The sequence below is a fragment of the Triticum aestivum genome, chromosome 1D, assembly GCF_018294505.1.
Source record: "Triticum aestivum cultivar Chinese Spring chromosome 1D, IWGSC CS RefSeq v2.1, whole genome shotgun sequence".
NCBI classification, from domain to species: Eukaryota; Viridiplantae; Streptophyta; class Magnoliopsida; order Poales; family Poaceae; genus Triticum; species Triticum aestivum.
In genome coordinates, this window is record NC_057796.1 from 44042527 (window position 1) to 44062230 (window position 19704).

At 47.1% G+C, this 19704-nt stretch overlaps 2 protein-coding genes across 2 annotated transcripts; one reads left to right on the top strand and one right to left on the bottom strand.

The window, feature by feature from the left end:
• Window positions 1-2609: 2609 nt before the first annotated feature.
• Window positions 2610-8534, top strand: LOC123180183 (E3 ubiquitin-protein ligase UPL4). The gene is made up of 14 exons (XM_044592151.1): window positions 2610-3057; window positions 3456-3566; window positions 3685-3801; window positions 3896-4054; window positions 4170-4304; window positions 4393-4521; window positions 4626-4747; window positions 4861-6979; window positions 7082-7417; window positions 7509-7589; window positions 7675-7743; window positions 7842-7970; window positions 8070-8153; window positions 8263-8534. The coding sequence occupies exons 1-14, from the start codon at window positions 2716-2718 to the stop codon at window positions 8326-8328; spliced, it is 3999 nt and encodes a 1332-aa protein (XP_044448086.1). The 5' UTR covers window positions 2610-2715; the 3' UTR covers window positions 8329-8534.
• Window positions 8535-9444: 910 nt separating this feature from the next.
• On the bottom strand, window positions 9445-11474 carry LOC123157547 (uncharacterized). Its single transcript, XM_044575835.1, has 2 exons — window positions 9794-11474; window positions 9445-9672 (listed from the first exon to the last, which is right to left on the bottom strand). The coding sequence occupies exon 1, from the start codon at window positions 11472-11474 to the stop codon at window positions 9834-9836; it is 1641 nt and encodes a 546-aa protein (XP_044431770.1). The 3' UTR covers window positions 9445-9672; window positions 9794-9833.
• Between the last annotated feature and the right edge of the window lie 8230 nt (window positions 11475-19704).

Here is a 19704-nt window from a genome sequence, read left to right on the forward strand (position 1 = left end):
GTGATAAGATAAATCGTCACGGGTAACAAGTAAATAAAGTAACTAAGGTGCAGCAAGGTGCCCCAATCCTTTTCGTAGCAAAGGACAAGCCCGGACGAACTCTTATATAATGCAAAGCGCTCCCGAGGACACATGAGAATTGTTGTCAAGTTAGTTTTCCCATATGATTCGCGTTCGTTACTTTGATAATTTGATATGTGGGTGGACCGGTGCTTGGGAGCTGCCCTTCCTTGGATAAGCCTCGTACTTATGATTAACCCCTGTCGCAAGCATCCGCAACTACGAAAGAAGAATTAAGGTAAACCTAACCATAGCATGAAATATATGGATTCAAATCAGCCCCTTAAGAAGCAATGCATAAACTAGGGTTTAAGCTTGTGTCACTCTAGCAACCCATCATCTACTTATTACTTCCCAATGTCTTCCCCTAGGCCCAAATAATGGTGAAGTGTCATGTAATCGACGTTCACATAACACCACTAGAGGAAAGACATCATACATCTCATCAAAATATCAAATGGATACCAAATTCACATGATTACTTATAACAAGACTTCTCCCATGTCCTCAGGAACAAACGTAACTACTCACAGAACATATTTATAATCAAGATCAGAGGAGTATTAATTATCATTAAGGATCTGAAAATATAATCTTCCACCGGATAAACCAACTAGCATCAACTACAAGGAGTAATCAACACTACTAGCAACCCACAGGTACCAATCTGAGGTTTTGGGACCAAGATCGAATACAAGAGATGAACTAGGGTTTGAGAGGAGGTGGTGCTAGTGAAGATGTTGATGGAGATTGACCCCCTCTCAATGAGAGGATCGATGGTGATAACGATGGCTTCGATTTCCCCCTCCCGGAGGGATGTTTCCCCGGCAGAACAGTTCCGCCGGAGCCCTAGATTGGTTCTGCCCAGGTTCCGCCTCGAGACGGCGGCGCTTCATCCCGAAAGCTTCCTCCTGATTTTTTCCATGTCAAAACACACCATATAGCCAAAGATGGGCACCGGAGGCCTGCCAGGGGGCCCACAAGGTCGGGGGCGCGCCCTCCACCCTTGTGGCTGGCTGGTGCCCCCCCCCCCGGCACTTTCTTCGCCCAATATTCTTTATATATTCCAAAAACATGCTCCGTGAAGTTTCAGGACTTTTGGAGTTGTGCAAAATAGGTCTATAATATTTGCTCCTTTTCCAGTCCAGAATTCCAGCTGCCGACATTCTCCCTCTTCATGTAAACCTTATAAAATAAGAGAGAATAGGCATAAGTATTGTGATATAATGTGTAATAACAGCCCATAATGCAATAAATATCAATATAAAAGCATGATGCAAAATGGACGTATCACCAATCACACCCAAGTTGTTGGTGATTTTTATCTTGTTAGATCTAAAATAACATAAGAGTAATGGTGTAGTTGATCATAGATGGTGTGTTATGATTGAATTGTGATTCGAAGTCTCTTGGAAATTAGGAGATCTAGTAGACAATTCACTTGGGCTAATAACCAAAGAGATTTGGTTATGTCCACTTTTGATGCATTATTCTGCAATACTGAGTTAGATAAGATGTTTCCTTGAGCTTCCTCCATTTTCCTCCCTAGGGTTCGTAGTGATCGCACACCAATAGTTTGGGATTGCAGTATAGGTTTTTATCCTAAATCTAGTACTTATAGATTTGAGAATGGTTGTTCCTTAAAGAGGACTTCAAACCCCTTGCTAAGAAAACCTGGAAGGAGCCTACTAAAGCAAATCTGCTATTGATAGATGGCAGAACAAAGTTAGGAGACTCGGGAAAGTTACTAAGGGGTGGAGCATTAACATTGAGGCTGAAATTAGGAAGATTAAAAAGAGCCTTATGGATCAATATGATGCTTTAGATACTGAAGTGACCTGATTTTGGCGTTTCTGCCCACAGGGTTCCGGCCAATTTATTGCTTGATTCCCGATAATTCACTTGTCACATCAATAAATCGGCCCAACCGATTAATAGCAAAGATAAGACATAATCTAATCGGCCACTCAATGAGTAGCGATAAATTGGGCGATTAATCGCTGAAGCGACCGATCATTGAAACATTGCAAGAAACTACAAAGTACAACTCCTAATAAAACTAAGAATTACAACAAAATCTCTCATATACGTCTTCTTCATAGTAAAGATTTTAGAAAGACGAAATTCTCCTAAGCCTTCAATGAAAATACGGCAATTGGACCGGAGCAATGACACTGTCACCTTGTACACCTACACGAACTTGATTAACAAGTTCTTTTTGTTCTTATATACATACAAGTGATTTAAAATACACACGTGTTTTCTTTAAATCGTTTGGATTACGCATGTTTGTGGCCACACGGCACAGAAAATAGCGCGAGATTTGATCGATGCGTCTACAACTCTACGGGCATCGCACCTGGCCGCGTTTGTGCACACGCACGGATACGTACGTGCTGCTGCATGCGGAGCCTACTCGGACCGAGGCGGGAGTCCACCGACTCGGAACCGAGCTGGCGGGCCGACCCCGCAACCAGCTGGGCCCCAGGGCGCGCCTCGGGATCCGTGACGCCCACGCCGCCACGCATAAAAGTCCTCGGCCTCCCTCGCCCCCGCAGCAGCGCCGATCGAAACCCTCCGCAGAACCCGACCCCGCGAAACCTCTCTCTCTCGCCGCCGCCGGCCGGCGGCGAGACGCCCACGCACGCGCGACCGATGGCGGAGATCCTCCTCTACGTGCAGGCGGCGCTGACCGACGATTGCGCGGACGCGCACGCGGCGGCGCTGGCCACGCTCTGCGACACGCTCGCGCTCACCGACCCGGACGTGCTCCTCGGCATCGTCGACATCCGCTACTTCGCGGCCCGCCTCCCCGGCTTCCTCGCCGCCGCCCCCGGCGCCGTCGACCAGGGCGACCTGCCCGTCTTCGCCGCGCGGGCCATCGCCGAGTCCGTCGACATCCTGCCGCAGTGGGCCCCCACCTTCGCCCAGCACGGCGCCGTCGAGGCGCTCCGCGACCGCCTGCTCGCCGCCGACAACATCGAGCTCGCCGAGGAGGTACGTACGTCCCGCGCCGGCAGCTCATTGATTAGTTACCGCCGACGATGATGATCTTAAACCCCCGGCTTAAACCCTACATCGAATCATAGATTTCCTTAATTGGCTCATTGTTCTACTAATTAAATCCAATTTTGACGTGCGGTGCACGGATGGATCGACGTTCTTGTTCACTTATTACATGGCTACCAAATAAAATTTTTATTTACTAGTAGTAATATTATATCACAAACATAGTGAAGCGATCATCAGAAAATTTACTGTAATTAATGTTCTACTACTACTACAAAAGAAAATAATCGGTACATATACGGCATTTATTTGTTTATTATCTGGTCGTGGTATTATTACGAGTGCTATTTACTCACTCCGTCTGGCTTTTCTGTCCCGGCCGGCAGTGCCTCCGAGCTCTGGACAAGATATCCGAGGAATGCCCGGACCAGTGCCTCCGCCTCGGCGTCGCCGCCGCCGCGCTGCACCTCTTCGACTTCCTCTCCGCCAGCAAGCAGGTCAGCCTCCCTTATTACTGCAATCCTCCGCGGCTTGTGCCGCCACGTGCGTTATGCCTATTGGAAAAGAAAAGCCGCCGTGCATCTGCTCACCACCTGTTTGTGGGAATGCCGACAGAAAGTGGCGCTCAAGATCGTCGCCGAGCTCGTCCAAGAATGCGACGACGCGGACGTGCCCAAAGCCATGGAGGCCGCGCCGGCGCTCTGCAACCTCCTGCAGTCCGCCGACAACACGGTACTCGGCTTGTTACCTGTGACCTGTCACTCTTTTGTCTCCCTGTATTTAGAAGCAGCTGTTCTGATGTATGACCGGTCTCTGTGGATGCCAGATACTGGAGTCGGCGCTCTCTTGCCTGGGAATGCTCGCCGCCGATGCTCACGGCAAGGCCGAGCACATGGACAGGCTCTGCGAGTCCAAGGTGATCGACACGGCCATGGGACTGCTGGACAAGGACGGGTGGAAGACCCTCGGCGACGACACTCTACCTGTATGTGCCATGATCAGTCTCCTCAGTCATTACAAGCTTTACATTTTGTTTTGCCACTGTTCTTGTTTCATCTTTCGTGAACAAGGACTAATTGATGAATCGGCATGTGTGGCAGGGCATCCTTGGGCTGCTCAAGCATATTGCTTCCGCCTCAGAGAAGGCTGTGAACTCCCTTTTTGACCTTGGTGTCTGCGATTTGCTCAAGCAGATGATTACTTACTACAGTCGCTCGCACAGTGGCAGCGATAAGGTACTATACTTGTCCTTGTTGTATTTCCTGGGGGATTTTGTTGCCATGCAAATCCATATCATTGACACTATTGATTTCCAAACATTAGTTGGAGATGCTTGTGGAGTTCATCTACCAGCTTATGCGGCCTCTTGGAACATCTGGGCAGGAGAATGCCACCACAGAGCAAAATGCACACGTTGACCAGCTTGCTAGCATTGTGACCCTTATAACACAGGTACCAGTCCCTTGACAATTTGACATAAATTTCAGTATCCTAAGGAAAGGAACTGGCACTAGAACTGTCCATTTACACACATATTTCTGCACTCCAACATATAGGTTGCAAAATGTGGTGCGCTATCATCGGTTTGCTACAGGTGCATTGTTGTCATCGGCAACATTGTTGAATTAAGCACGCCTACTTTGCTGGTGGAGTTACAGAAGACTGCAAATCTCTCGAGGTAAAATTTTGCCACAATTTTAGTCTTTAAAAAGATTTTGGATAAGCCGAAACATAACATTTATTGTATTTCATCTCGCATGTTGGTCATGCATTTTTTTGTTCCTGTATCAGCTTCCTTACATGTCTGTTGGCCCGTAAGAACCGCCATATCGTGTTCCAAACGCTTGAAGTTTCAAAGACCCTCCTGAAAAAGCACCATCAGTTTTTTTTCGAGAGCTTTACCAAGGAGGGTGTAAAGCATGTAATTGAGACCATACAAGCACAAGAAAAAAATAGAAACTCCAGTCAGAAGTTGAAAAAGAAAAACAATACGCAAGAATGGTGTTTGTGCTTTGAATTGGACTTGGATTCTTCCTCGACAGACGGGTGCAAGATTGAGAACAATGCTATCTTGAACCTAGCAGAAGAGATAAAGAAAAGCTTTGTTGTGGTCAAAGCAAATAACAAGTCTCCACATAGGTTTGGATGTGTTCTTAAATTTGTCAAAGATTTTTTCGTTAGGCTGAATCGTCATGCCTTGACAGTCCCCACCCAGGATCTGGATCTCTGCAAAGAGTTGTCTGATATTTCAAGGAAATTTTTATCAGATGAACTTCCAAGTACCTCTACTTTTACGTTTGCAAAGAGCGGATCAGCCAAGTATTTAGTAGATTATCTCTCCAACGGGGCATATTTGAAGTCAAACCTCAATAATTGCCAGGACTTGGCACAGCAGCTTAAGGAAGTGCAACATCGATTGCAGAAGTTCACCCATTTAGCTCTTAAAGTGTCCAATGGAAGCTCCGTGAAGCCCCTTGAGATTTTGGTGGATAAGCTGCTAGACGCTCTGCACATGTCTTATGACAGTTTTCCTGTAATACTATCTGATCATGGACAGCGTACCCGTGAGAGCACGATGATTCCTCTGAGGCATTCAAGAACCCAGGAATCAGAATTACTGGATATAAAATTTGTAAAGGCGCGCAGGGAGAAAGAGTTGCGCAGTTATGGTGGTGTTGTCCCGGTTAGTCTTTCTTCAAAGCCAGGTGAAATTGAAGCAGTCCTCTGGCCTGAGGTTTCCAAAGGGAACGCGCAGGGATCCTCAAGATTGATGTTCTCTTACAAAGGCACAAAACTCCAGCCATCTACAACAATTTTTGAGTCACTTGTGCGTTTAATGAATGCAGGACAATCTGATATTATGATTGACTCGTCTTTTTGGGATGAAGAGTACAGAATATCATATAACAGAAACAAAAGCGAGAACATCTCTTCTTCGAGTTCCTGTAATACTCAGTTATTCGCCATGCAGGAAAAACATGAACAGTCATTGGTAAAGGACCCATTTTTCTGTACTCTATTCCTTGGGAAGCTTCCTGGTGATGTGGATGAATCTGATCCATCCTACAACTTGTTATTAATGCTGAAAGTTCTTGAAGGGCTTAATCGTTTTTCATATCAGCTGTCAATGGATCAGCAGATATGCAAATTTGCTGAAGGCCACCTCCGGAGTTTGGATGACCTTAAGGTGACAATCTCTCCGATTCCACAGCATCAGTTCATGAGTAGCCTTCTGACGAATAAGCTGGAGATGCAAATGCAAGAGGGCTTGTTTGAGGATGGGCTGGTACCCTCGTGGTGTGTCTATCTGGTGGAAACTTGCCCCTTCTTATTGTCCTTCAGTGCACGGTGGAAGTACTTTTGCCTGACAGTGCATCGCTCATTCATGGGAGATGAGGCAAGTGCTCCGGATGGTTCAAGTACTCCAGATGAGGCAAGTGCTTCACCAGATGAGGAAGAGGAAAGTGATGCTCCAAGTGAGGCAAGTAAAAAGATGAAGAAGCACAAAGTAACACGAGATAACATACTTGAAAGTGCTGCCTCTATGATGACCAAACATGGGTCAAGCACGAAAACCATTGAGGTGGTATTTGAAGGAGAGGTTGGGACTGGGCGAGGCCCAACCTTTGAATTTTACAGTACTGTTAGTCATGAACTGCAGAAGCTCGGGATTGGGATGTGGAGAGGCGATAATGCTAGAAAAGCAGGAGAAACTGGATTCGTTCGTTCTAGCTTTGGGCTGTTTCCACAGCCATGGTCCTCAGTAGGCACTTCAACACGGGGGATTGAATTGTCTGACGTGGTAAAAAAGTTCAAGCTTCTTGGACATGTTGTAGCCAGAGCCCTTCTCGATGGAAGGATCCTGGACATCCCGCTCTCAAAAGCATTCTACAAGATCATGCTTTGCCAGGTACTTTCATCAGCAATCATCCAGTAACTATTTATCCATTCCCTCTTCTTTGCTCAATTGCATCTCCTATGTTCTTATCATGGATCTTTTTTTTGGTTTTAGGATCTTGATATCTACGACATTCCATCATTTGATCCCGAGCTGGGCAAAACTGTACTGGAGTTTCAAGCACTAGTTAAAAGGAAGAAGTTCTTGGAGACATCTTCAGAGAAGACACCCAATCCCAACACAGATCTATCATATAAAAATGTGAGACTGGAAGATTTGTGCCTTGACTTTACTCTTCCTGGAAATCCTGAATATGAGCTTGTTCCTGGAGGCTCAGACAAGATCGTGACCCTCGACAATCTGGAGGAGTATGTAAATTTGATAGTTGACGCGACCTTGAAGGGTGGGATTGCGAAACAGGTCGAGGCTTTCAAGTCTGCAGTTAACGAGGTCAGTTTTCTGTTGAATATTCACTAGATCAAATGTATTTCATCTTCTTTTCTGAAGAGGACAAGTACTGACCCGCTTCGACAACTTGCAGGTCTTTGCTCTTCAGACCCTTAGAATGTTCAACGAGGAGGAGATGGAGCGCATACTTTGTGGTGAACAGGATTCCTGGGCTGTAAGCATACTTCCCCATAGCTTCTTGTTTTCATTTCTACAAGGAGTTTCTGCTTAATGGTTCTGACTTTGTATGCATCTTGCAGTCAAGCAAACTTGAGGACCACATCGAATTTGAGCATGGCTATTATGCGAGCAGTCCACCAATAAAAAATGTAAGTAGAACGGAGACACAAGCCTCTCAGATATTTGACTTTTGAACAGCTAATAATAGTGAACCGAAATGCTAATAATCAATAATCCATTGCTGCAGTTCCTGGAGATCTTGCGGGAGTTTGAAAGAGAGGACCAGCGGGCATTCCTCCAATTCACCACTGGAGCTCCTCAGCTCCCACTTGGTGGCCTAGCTTCGCTCGATCCAAAGCTCACCGTCGTGCGAAAGGTTCGCAATTCTGTTTCTCATAAGAAACTATACTCTAATATGGCTAAAGTCTAAGATTCCGATGAAATTGATCTGAACGACATTCATTATGTTCAACAGCAATGTGATGGCAACGTCGACAACGAGTTGCCAAGCGTCAACACTTGCCGGCACTTCATCAAGCTTCCTCCTTACTCCTCGAAGGTACCATGAAAAGAGAGACCCTCCCATGCATACATAGTTAATACTTAATACTACCAAGCATGCAAACCCGGGAAGATTTCTCACCCTCTGTGTTTCTGGATCATCGCAGGAGATAATGAAAACGAAACTCAAATACGCTCTGGCAGAGGGTTTAGGCTCCTTCCACTTGTCATGACAAGGGTCAGAAGGGGTAGGAGCAATGTACATACTAGATAGGGTAGAGCATTGTTTTCTCTTCTTCTGATCTGTTGATGTTTCTGGCTGGGGATCGGTCGCGCTGAATGTGCAACTCCAATTTTTTCCCCTCCAGTTAGATCAATGTTGTACAGCCCACTTTGATTCTTTGGAGTCAATGTATGTAACGAGATATCTTGACACCTCCAAGTTGAGAATGTATTGATGCTGTTTGGTTGCAAATGATTGCTTCTTGCTGAATTGATTAATCCTGCAGCAACAGCCCTACACTTGTTCGTTTCTTATGATGTTCAGGTCGGATCTTGACGTGCTATGATCGTTACTGTATCCGTATCGAAGAGATGTCCTAATCAAATGCCTAGTGGCATGATCAAAGCGATGATCGTAAGCTATGTCTGACACTACATGGAATCGTGCGCCGTGTGAAATGTAGCTCTTATATTTCTGTACAGAGTTAGCAAATTGGAGATGCAAAAACTGCCCATCAGGCCTCCTTGGCTTAATGGTGAAATTTGTGATGAACTGAATATGAAACATACAATTCAGGTTTGTAATATGAAACTGCATACACATGGACTGCTATAATCATTTCAGATGGAAAACTGGACGCGGCATGAACACACAAATCAAAGCAACTTTCTGCTGCACATTTTGTAGCTCAAACGATTCCAAAATCAAAACTATAGATAGATAGATATATAAAGCATGGTCAACTTAGATGTCTTTACACCACATAACATAGTCATTAAACTGGTGCATGGATACAACATAACTGACTAGTTCCTGAACTTTTTCCTGCTACAGGCTATCATGTAGTAGTACTTAAAACTTTTTTTTTGAGGGAAGTAGTACTTAAAAACTTGCTTGCATGATTTGAACATGTTAACTCTTTAATTGCATAACAAGTCTTTTTTTCTGTGTGGGGACAAGCCTGTATAGACATGGACTGGTAAAATCATTTCCAAAATGAAAATGAGCACATCATGGTCTTTAACCAGCTTTGCAATGCAGATAATACAGCACCAATCAGGGGACATGTCAGAATGAATTCAAAATCCAGATATATAGATAGATAGATAGATAGATAAAAAGGCATCATCAATTTAGATGTCTTTGCACCAAAGATAAAACTCACTAACATAGTCATCAAACAACACTTTGTAGAAGACAAGCAAAAAAGGTGTAACTGCTGGAAGCTACCAGTCCACATGGACACAACATAACTGACAATAGTTCCTGAACTTTTCCCTGCTACAGTCTATCATAGATACTTCAAAACTTGCTTTGCTTGATTTGAGCATGTAATCTCTTTCATTGCCTCCTCCTATCCAAAATAACATGCAAGAGGAAAAACAACATTGATAGTTAGTAACATAGGAACAGCAAGTGCTGCAATGTCATTGATCAGACAAAAAAAAAACATTGCCAGGATGAGCAGCAGAAACCTGAGTGATCCCCCAAAACAAAACCCATAGCAGAATCCGGCTACTGAAGAGCTTCATCATCATCAACAAATAGGTGATCCATTTCATCGGTGTTCATTGGGCTCTGTGGAGAATCAACCGGCGTAGGAGCCGGCAGCGAGTAGGCGAGGCGGTAGCTGACCAGATTTGGGTCCAGGGCACGGATCTTCGGGGTGCTTGAAAACGCCACCTCGGCATCCAATTTCCTCTTGAAGATCACCATGGAGACAGTCAAACCTTCTGGCCTGGCTTCCACCACAGGCCCAAACTTGCTGAAGATCTTGACGAGGTCACTCGCCGGAGGGACGGTGTCCGGGCCGCTGAAGTTCAGCGACAGCCCGGTCAGCAAAGGCTCATCCTTGTTGAGGCCACCATTCTGCAGCTTCACTGAAGGAGCAGCAGCAGCCCCGGTGCACCTTGTCATCATCACACCTGCAGATGCATTGGCCTGAGGATCGGCTATGTGGCTCACCGGCGACAGCGACATCCGCCGGGCGGCCTGGCTCATGAGCTTCCCCATCTTTGTGGTCGTCTGGTGAGACACGGGCCGTGGCCTTGGCTCATAGCTCTCCAGCTCCATCTCCAGGGGATCGTCCGCGCTCTCGCTTGCGCTGCCGTCGCAGGTGCAGTACCTTGACATCTTCCGTTTGCCCTCGGCATTGTCGCCCTTTGGCCTTCCCCTCTTGGTGGCACGGCGTGCCAGCGTGCCCTCTCTGACACCGTCGGCAATGTCGTCGATGCCATGGCAAGCCGTGTACACGGGGAGGCCTCGGGTACCCCTCCACCGGGTGAAGGCCGTGAGTTGCGCCATGGCGACGGTGAGCTCGAGCCTGTTGGCTCCGGCCAGCGGCGCGACGGCAAGCGCGGAGACGTAGTCGACGAACGCCTCGCCGCGGAACGCGTCCCTGGTGAAGGCGTCATCCACCACCGCGCCCTGCGCGCCCTCACGGACGCCGGGGTTGTCGATCACCTGCTTCTTGGAGACGCGGTAGCCGATGGCGCAGTCGCACGACAGGCCGGCTTCCACGCGGCGCGCGACCTCGCCGAGCGCGGTGTCCAGGGCGGAGGCGAACGGGGACATGGTGGAGCGGGCGCCCCAGAGCTGGACGTGGGCGCGGTCGACGGCGGCGAAGCGCTGGAACCCGTCGCGGAACGGGCGGAGCGACGCCGCGCCGGACACCCACGCGAACGTCTTCTGCCAGAAGTTGGCGACGAGGACGGCCCCGTCCTTCCGGCGCACCGCCAGCGCGAGCGCCGACGCGTCCGCCGGGTCGAACACCTGGGCCGGCCACCACGGGTAGCCCTTCACCTTGGACCACACGAGCCGATTCGGCGCCGCGATCCCCTCCTCCTCCTCGAACGCGCAGCCGTACCGAGCGCGCCCCTCCCCCTTCGCCGCACGCGCCGCCTGCTTCTTGGTCTTGGTCCGCCGGTCGCATCCCCCCTCCTGAAGCACCTCCGCCGCGTCCGGGCGCAAGGCCCGGTGCCTCGACGGGCGCCCCACGGCGCTCCCGTTCCCCTCGTCGACGTTCTTGGCGCCCGCGCCTTCCTCCGGCGCCACAGCAGACGCCATGTGACCCGCCAGCGCGCGCGTCCTCTCGTCGCCCCTTGTTGGGAGGGAGAGGGAGAGGTCCTCGCCGGAGAGCGTGCAGAAGTAGGCCATGGACGGGGAAGATTACAAGGAAGGAAGGATCTCTGTGGAGACGGAGACGGAGGGGTTCGGTTGGGGTTTAGGGGGAGTTCGAGGCGACGAGGAGAGATCGATGGCAAAACCGCAGTCTTGCGGGGGACGGAGGAGGCGCTACGTGAGCAAAAGGATAGCTGTATTTTTTTCTTTCCAAAAGAAAAAGTTTTCTTTTTGGAGCCTCTGTTTCCATTTTTTTTTTGCGGGAGCCTCTGTTTCCATGCAGATGCCTTTTTTACAGCCTCTGATTTCATCATTATAGTACTGTAAACATGCCATTCAATTTTTTGAATTTAAAAAGAGAAGATTGCTTCCTTATGATCAGGTACTGCCCACCAGCAGGTTTTAGTTGAGAACATGCATTCATTTTTTGTAAATCTTCTGGGCAATGATGTGCAAAATTTTAGCTTCTATATTGAATTTATCACATTAAATTTAATAACCAGTCGAATCAATCCGTCGATATAAAAAGATGGCATTGCATTCCTACTATTTTTCGCCACCGATATAAAAGATGTCACTCTGGCATTGGTGACATGCAACAGCTGTGGTTGTTAGGTATTGAGGTTAAGTACAATTCCATCCAGGCAGTGTTGCTGCTAGCGAATCACACCGATCAGAGGCGCTAGGCTATTGGACAAAAGCGATGATGTGTGTCAAGGAAGAAATCCCTTCGAAAAAGAAGGGGAGTCCAGAAAGCAAACTCGTGGTAGAAACTGCCACCTCTGATCTCCTGTCTATACCTGCTGTAACAGCTGGTTGGTTGGTTGCACAAGGCACGTGTGACCTTCGTCTCAAAACACAAAGGACCGCAAGTAGTGGCGGAGGGCGCAATACTTTTAAGGTGGGGCGGACCTTGTATCGGCAATGGTTGTGAAAACATGCCACCAAGAATTAAAGCACACACAAACTGCTCAATACACTGGACTGCACACACAAATAGTTTTTTCGATTATATTTTCATGTGCTGCCCGGGCTTGGATCGGTGGGTCGGATGCTCCCGTGCCGCCTTGCTTTTCTGGGTTATGCTGGGGCCTAGCTCCATACAACAATGCCCTCATTTTCCTCCTTTCATATTTTTTCAACCATCCATCAAGTGATGCATGCACGACTGGATCTGGATCAACCTTGCAGCCGGGTCGGGTTTAGCCGGGTCGACCTCTGCCAGACCCATGCCCAATTACACAATTGGGTCCATCCTACTACGCCCACACATGTACCCATTGGGTAACCCGACCCTATCGGGTGCCCATCGGGCGTAGTACCATTTAATAATTATTAATATTAATTTTAGGTGATGTGCAAGTTGTATTCCTACTGTTTTTCCCTACCGATATAAAAGCTGGCATTGTGGCATTAGTGAAATGCAACAACAGTGGTTGTTGGGGATTGAGGTTAAATAAAATTTCATCTAGGCAGTGTTGCTGCTAGCTAATCACACCGGACCAGAGGCGTTGGGCTATTGGAGAAAAGCTGTGAAGTGGGCCAAAAGGAAGAAATCTATTCGAAAAGAAGGGAAGGCCACAAAGCAAATTTGTGGTAGAAACTGCCACCCCTGATGTCCTGTTTGCACCTACTGCAGTAGCCGGTTGGTTGGTTTTGCACAAGGCACGTGTGATCTTCGTCTCAAAACACAAGTGCCACTAGCCATGTCAGCAAAGTTGTAGGTTTTTACTCTTAGGGCATGTACAATGAAGGCAGCACCAAGGTGCGGCCACTAGTAGGAAAAGGGGCTTTTACCCCGGTTTGTAAGGGCCTTTTGTCCCGGTTTTCGAATCGGGACTAAAGGGTCGTTACTAAAGCCCTAACCCTTTAGTCCCGGTTCTTAAACGAACCGGGACAGAAGGTCCTCCACGTGGCTGCTGCTGCCAGCCCAGGCAGGGGGGCCTTTGGTCCCGGTTGGTGCCACCAACCGGACCAATAGGCAGGGCCTTTTGTCCCGGTTGGTGTCACCAACCGGGACCAATAGGCATCCACGCGTCAGCATTTCAGGGGCTGGGGTTTTTTTTTGAAAGGGGGGGGGGGTGGGGGTTAATTTAGGTGTTTCATATATTGTGTTAGCTAGCTAATTAATAGAGAGAAGTGTCCTCTCTTATCTCCGTGCTTGGTCGACGCTACGTACTATATACGTATGGAGAGGACTAGACACGCTAGCTAGTAATCAAATGAAGGAAACAGAAGATCGTCATGAACATATGCATACAGAGAGAAGTGATATCGACCACCTCTCCTTCTCCGAGAGATTGGTCGAACAACAAGTTCTCGTATATCTATCCGACACTACCGGCTACATATATACAATAATTATCTCTTACAATACAATCTCCTAATTAAATTGTAAGAACACAGGGTCCACATAGTATTCTCCGTTTTCAGCGATCACGTGGTCAAGGAAGAATGCCGCCAATTCCTCTTGAATTGCTCGCATACGATCTGGTGCTAGGAGTTCATCCCGCTTCCGAAACATCTAATTTGAAGAAGGGGGTCAATACATATATATATGAATAAATGAAACTCAACACCAAATGATGGTAATAAAATAAAATTGTGAATATTATTGCTTACGCACTTCATATTGTTCGTCAGAGTAGCCCCGCTCGCAGGTCGTGTAGCGGATGGACTCGCAAACGTAGTATCCACAGTAATTATTCCCGGGTTCCTGCCACAACCACTTTACAAGAAATAGAGGTCAATCAAACTGATAAGCAAGCATGCTAAATGGTATTGATGAAACTAGCGCTTGAATCACTAGGAGATGCGCGGAACATGCTACTATAGTACTTACTTTCGGGTGTTTAAATTGCAGCTTCTTCGGCAGTCCCAGAGCTTTTGTGGTGAATTTTCTCCAAACCCTGCCAGACAAAGAAAACAATTACTTGATATCAGGAAATGAACAAAGTTGCTGACATGGTGGATAATGATCGATTTAACTTACTTCTCGAGCATTTGAGTCATGTTCGCATAGTCCTGGGGATCTTTTCGTCTCGAGTCTAAGAGGGTTACTACTCCCTGCTCAAGCTTAATCTCTAGGAGAATATAGTGGAAGCTGCGCATGCATGCATGCATAAGTCATCAATTACATTACCATAACCTGGACTAATAAGGGAAACCGAATATGCACAAGATAGTAACACTCACTTGAAGTTGTAAGGAAAGAGTATTATATCTTTGTTTTGATTTAATACCAACGATCGTAGCAAGTTGGCCTCAGCTTCTTTGGCATGTTTTTCAACCGTATATGCATCTATGAGATTTGTGTTAATGAACCCAATATCACCGATTTGTCTTTTCTTCAATTCGGCGATCTTCAATCTGCATAATATAGTGAGGATAATTATAAATACATGCAATGAAAGAGCTGACCTATATAGAGAGACTTAATGACAGAAGTAGTACTACTTACAGACAGTAGCAAGTGATCGTTGTTTTATCGAGGGCCTTTTGATTGTAAAACTGGAAGAAATCCTCAAATGGAACATTCAACAGTTCAATTCCAACGAGGTCATGCTCCGGTTTAACTCTCAGCGTCAAAGTATTCATCCCATCAGACTCTCTGCAGGTTTTCATGTACCAATCATGTAATCTTCGCATCATCGTTGTTAGAGATCTTTCATCTTTGACGAGAGGCTTCCCGTAATGGTATTTGTGTTCGTCCACCTCCATGTTTTCATAATGTACATCGTCGGGCAGGTAATCTCCAAGATTGCTATAACCGGCCACCATCCTCGGATCATTAGCGACGATGTCTTTTGACACCTTGAGCGGGGGGCACGATTGGTTCGCCTGTTCGCCGAGCTGGGCAATTTCTTCCCAGCTCGTCGTTCTTTTAACCTTTGATCACTGACAGTACTTCCCGACCGCTCCGCTTCGGCATATGTCTTTGCAAGAATGCGCTCATAGTTGCCTCTCGGCGGATACTTTGGTGGTTTTGTCAGGGCAGCCAGAGTGCGCTTTGCTTTCACCGGATCTACCTTCTCCTCCGGATGTGGATGTTTCTTTGCTTTCACCCCTTCAAAGAAGTTTGTCACTTCGGCTCGCACGATCTTCCTGGTTTCCTCCTCGGTCCTCTCGTATGGTAACTTCTTTGGAGTCTTCAGAGAAGGACCGAATCTGTATTGCCTCCCGCCTCTGGCAGCTGTACTGCTAGACGCCGGTAGAGCAGACGGAGCGGCTGCGGCTGTCTTCATCCACCATCACCCTAGCATATCCTTCTGGAATCGACCGGCAGTGGTAGGTTGCGCCGGGTTCAGGAGGTAAAACAGAGCCAACAGCTGCCTTGACTTTGAAGTTCTGCCATTGCGCCATAAGGTGGCAATGTTGAGACTCCGTGATAGCATCCATGGGGTAGCTAGAAGGAGCCGTCAAGACATGCTCCAGCTGAAGCAGCTCGGTGGAAGCCACGCTGCTTCTCCGCTGAGATGGCGGGGTAGTTTCGGCATGTCGATTGTTGTCTCGTTCCTCTAGCGCTTGAACCCTTTCGTGCAGCTTCTGAATTTGGGTCTGCTCCATTTTTTTCCTCCTCTCCTGGCTTTTCTAACCGCCTGCGTCCGGAAAACCAGCCTTCCACGGAACGGAGCCCGGCGTGCCTCGTGTCCGTCCAGGGTGCTAAGGATTCCCGAGGGCCATTGTGAGCTCGTCGTTCTCTCTGTCTGGAACGAACGTCCCTTCCTGCGCTGCATCGATATATTGCTGAATCTTCTTGACTGGTATTCTCAAAAGCTCGTTCGTCCAAACGCACCTCCCTGATACAGGGTCCAAGGTTCCGCCAGCCCCGAAGAACCAAGTCCGGCAACGGTCTGTCCAGTTCATTGTCTGTGGTTCGATCCCTTTTTCAAGCAGAACATTCTCAGCCTTGGCCCACTTAGGCCGGGCTTTGAGGTAGCCAACTGACCCCATGCGATGGTGAAGCTTCTTCTTCGCAGCATTCTTCTTGTTTGTCGCTGACATCTTCTTACTCTTTTCCGATGTCTTGTGGGCCACAAATGCGGGCCAGTGATCTCTGATCTTCTCATACCGGCCGATGAATTCTGGTGTCTCTTCTTTGTCGACAAACGTTTTCAGCTCAATCTTCCACCTCCTGAATAGGTCTGCCATCTTCTTAAGAGCATGAGACTTGATTAATTTCTCTTTAACTGGCTTCTCCGGATCCTCCTCTGGCGGTAGGGTGAAATTTGCCTTCAGCTCAGTCCAAAGATCATCTTTCTGCATATCATTGACATAAGACACCTCAGGGTCTTCCTTCTTAGGCTTATACCATTGGTGGATGCTGATTGGGATCTTGTCCCTAACTAGAACCCCGCACTGAGCAGCAAATGCATCCTTTGTCCGAATGGGTTCAATCGGTTGGCCGTCGCGCGCGATTGCTGTGATCTCAAACCTTTCATCCGAGCGCAACTTTCTCTTCGGGCCTCGTCTCTTTACCGCAGTTGTGCTCGATCTAGAGGGCTAGAAAAAAGAAGAAAGACGAGTGTTAATTAATATGTGTACATACCAAAACAATGAATGCATCAATTAGCTAGTCAGCACAGGCTTAACTAATATATTTACCTGGCCGGACTCTGTTCGGTCACCGGAGCCGTCACCACGGGCTCCTTCTTGCACCAGCATTGGGTCACCTGAGCCATCATAATCATGTCTTTTCTCCTCCACTCTTCGATCACCGTAGCCTGCTTCTTCACCCTGTTCTTCCAAACCATCATTGTCGTTAAGATACGACAAGATATCACCTCCGGCTAAGATTATGTCCCCCAACACCTCTTCTGCTTGCTCGTCTCGTCCGTGCTCCATTGTTTCTGCAAATATTACAACATGGCAATTATTACACAAACATGACAGCAGGTGGTTAGTGCAAACGTAGACCTAGCTTATTCCGGGTTTGGGGTGGCCTCGGCAACGCTTCAAGGGTAGGGGCGCGGCGGGAGGGGGTAGGTGACCGACATCATTTTTTCTAGGGTTTGGGTGTCCTCGAGAGTTTTGGTCGAGCGAGAGGGCCGGGGGGGGTGCTCCCGTGGTATAAGTTATCACGGTCGAGAGGGGGGTATAAATATCGACCGTCCATCATGTCGAAGTTATCTGGGAGGGAGTTATATATATCGACAACGACGACATACATACATGGGAAAATAATGTTATCGGGGAGGGGGTATATCGACCCCCCCCACGTGTTGAAGTTATCGGGAGGGGGTTATATCGACAACGACAATGAACGTACATGGGAAAATAATATTATCGGGGAGGGGGTATATCGACCCCCCCTCGTGTTGAAGTTATCGGAAGAGGGGTATATCGACGACGACAGACCCGATAAAACATAAGAAAACGAAGAAGAAACAAAAAGAGGAGAAGAAGAAAAGGAATAGAGGAGAAGATCGAAGAAAAAAAGAAGAAAAAAAGAGGAGAAGAAGAAAGGAATAGAGGAGAGAAGAAGAAAAAATAGAATTTTTCTATTTTTCTTCTTCTCTTCTATTCCTTTCTTCTTCTCCTCTTCTTTTTCTTCTTTTTTCCTCTTCTTATTTATTTCTCCTCTTCTTCCTTTCCTCTTCTTCTCCTTTCTTCCTCTTCTTATTTTCCTTTTTCCTCTCATTCATAAAAAAATGTTCAAATAGAAAATTTCGAAAAAAGTAAAGGTTTTGCCTAATGCATTGTTCATATGAATATACAAACATTTGCATATTCTACAATAATTAATATCACCAAAAAAATCTATGAACAGAAAAAAATCATAACTTTTCTAAAAATCTATCTTTTGCATATATACATGAACATATACACAGAGAACATATATACATGAACATACATATATATACACAGAGAACATATATACATGAACATATATATATACATTTTTATAAAAATGCAATAAAAAGACAGGGAGGAAGGGGGCAGTGCCGGCCCTGACCAAGGTGACGACGGCGCGTCGGGGCAGGGGCAGAGGCGACCGCGGCGTGGTCGGGGCAGGGGCAGAGGCGTCGGCGGCGAAGGGCGGGGCAGGGCGACGGCGACGACGGGGACGGGCCGGGGCGGCGCGCGTCGGGGTAGGGGCGCGGCTGACAGCGAGGGCGCGGGCAACGGCGACGGCGACGACGGGCACGGGTGACGGCGACGGCGGGCGCGGCGGGCGGCGTCGGGGCGGCGGGCGACGTCGGGGCAGCCTGGCGGCGTCGGCGTCGTCGGGGCAAACTGCAGATGAACTCTGAAAAATTTCCTAAGTGTTTGCTTATATAGCAAAGCCTTTAGTCCCGGTTCATGGCACCAACCGGGACTAAAGGTAGGCATTAGTCCCGGTTGGTGCCACCAACCGGGACCAAAGCCCTCTTTTCAGCAGCGCAAAGGGCGGGAAGCGGCGGCCTTTGGTCCCGGTTGGTGGCACCAACCGGGACTAAAGGGGAGGCATTGGTCCGGTTGGTGCCACGAACCGGTACCAATGCACCCCTTTAGTCCCGGTTGGTGGCACCAACCGGGACCAAAGGCCTCTTGCTGCCCGCGTCGCGGCCAAAAGTTTAGTCCCACCTCGCTAGCCGAGGGGCGCCCGCACCAGTTTAAAAGCCCCGGCGCGGCTGCTGTCTCGAACTCCTCTCTATAGCAGGCTTCTGGGCCTAACTTTGGCGCGCTGCCCGTTGAGCCCTCTAGCCCTTCTGGGCCTATATTTGCAAACCCGAGGGTTGAAGGCCCAGCGGGCAGCGCCCCAACAATTTTTTTTGCTGTATTTAGTTTTTTGTTTTCTTTTTTGCTTTATTTATTTTGTTTTGTTTCTACTTACAACAAAAAACTTATTTATTTTATTTATTTTGTTTCTAATTACTTATTTATTTTACTTTATGATAATTCTTTTTGCTATTAAAGTTTCTATCAAAAAAAGTTCTTTATGAAAATTCTTTTTGCTGTATTTAGTTTTTTTGTTTTCTTTTTTGCTTTATTTATTTTGTTTTGTTTCTACTTACAACAAAAAACTTATTTATTTTATTTTATTTTGTTTCTAATTACTTATTTATTTTACTTTATGATAATTCTTTTTGCTATTAAAGTTTCTATCAAAAAAAGTTCTTTATGAAAATTCTTTTTGCTTTTAATGATTTTGAACAGAAAATACTTCGATAATTTTAGTTGCATCAATTTTATATGATTTTAGTTTCAATAATACTAGAGGTTTCTTATAATGTTTTGAACAGAAAATACTTTGTTAATTTTAGTTTCATAAATTTTATTAAAG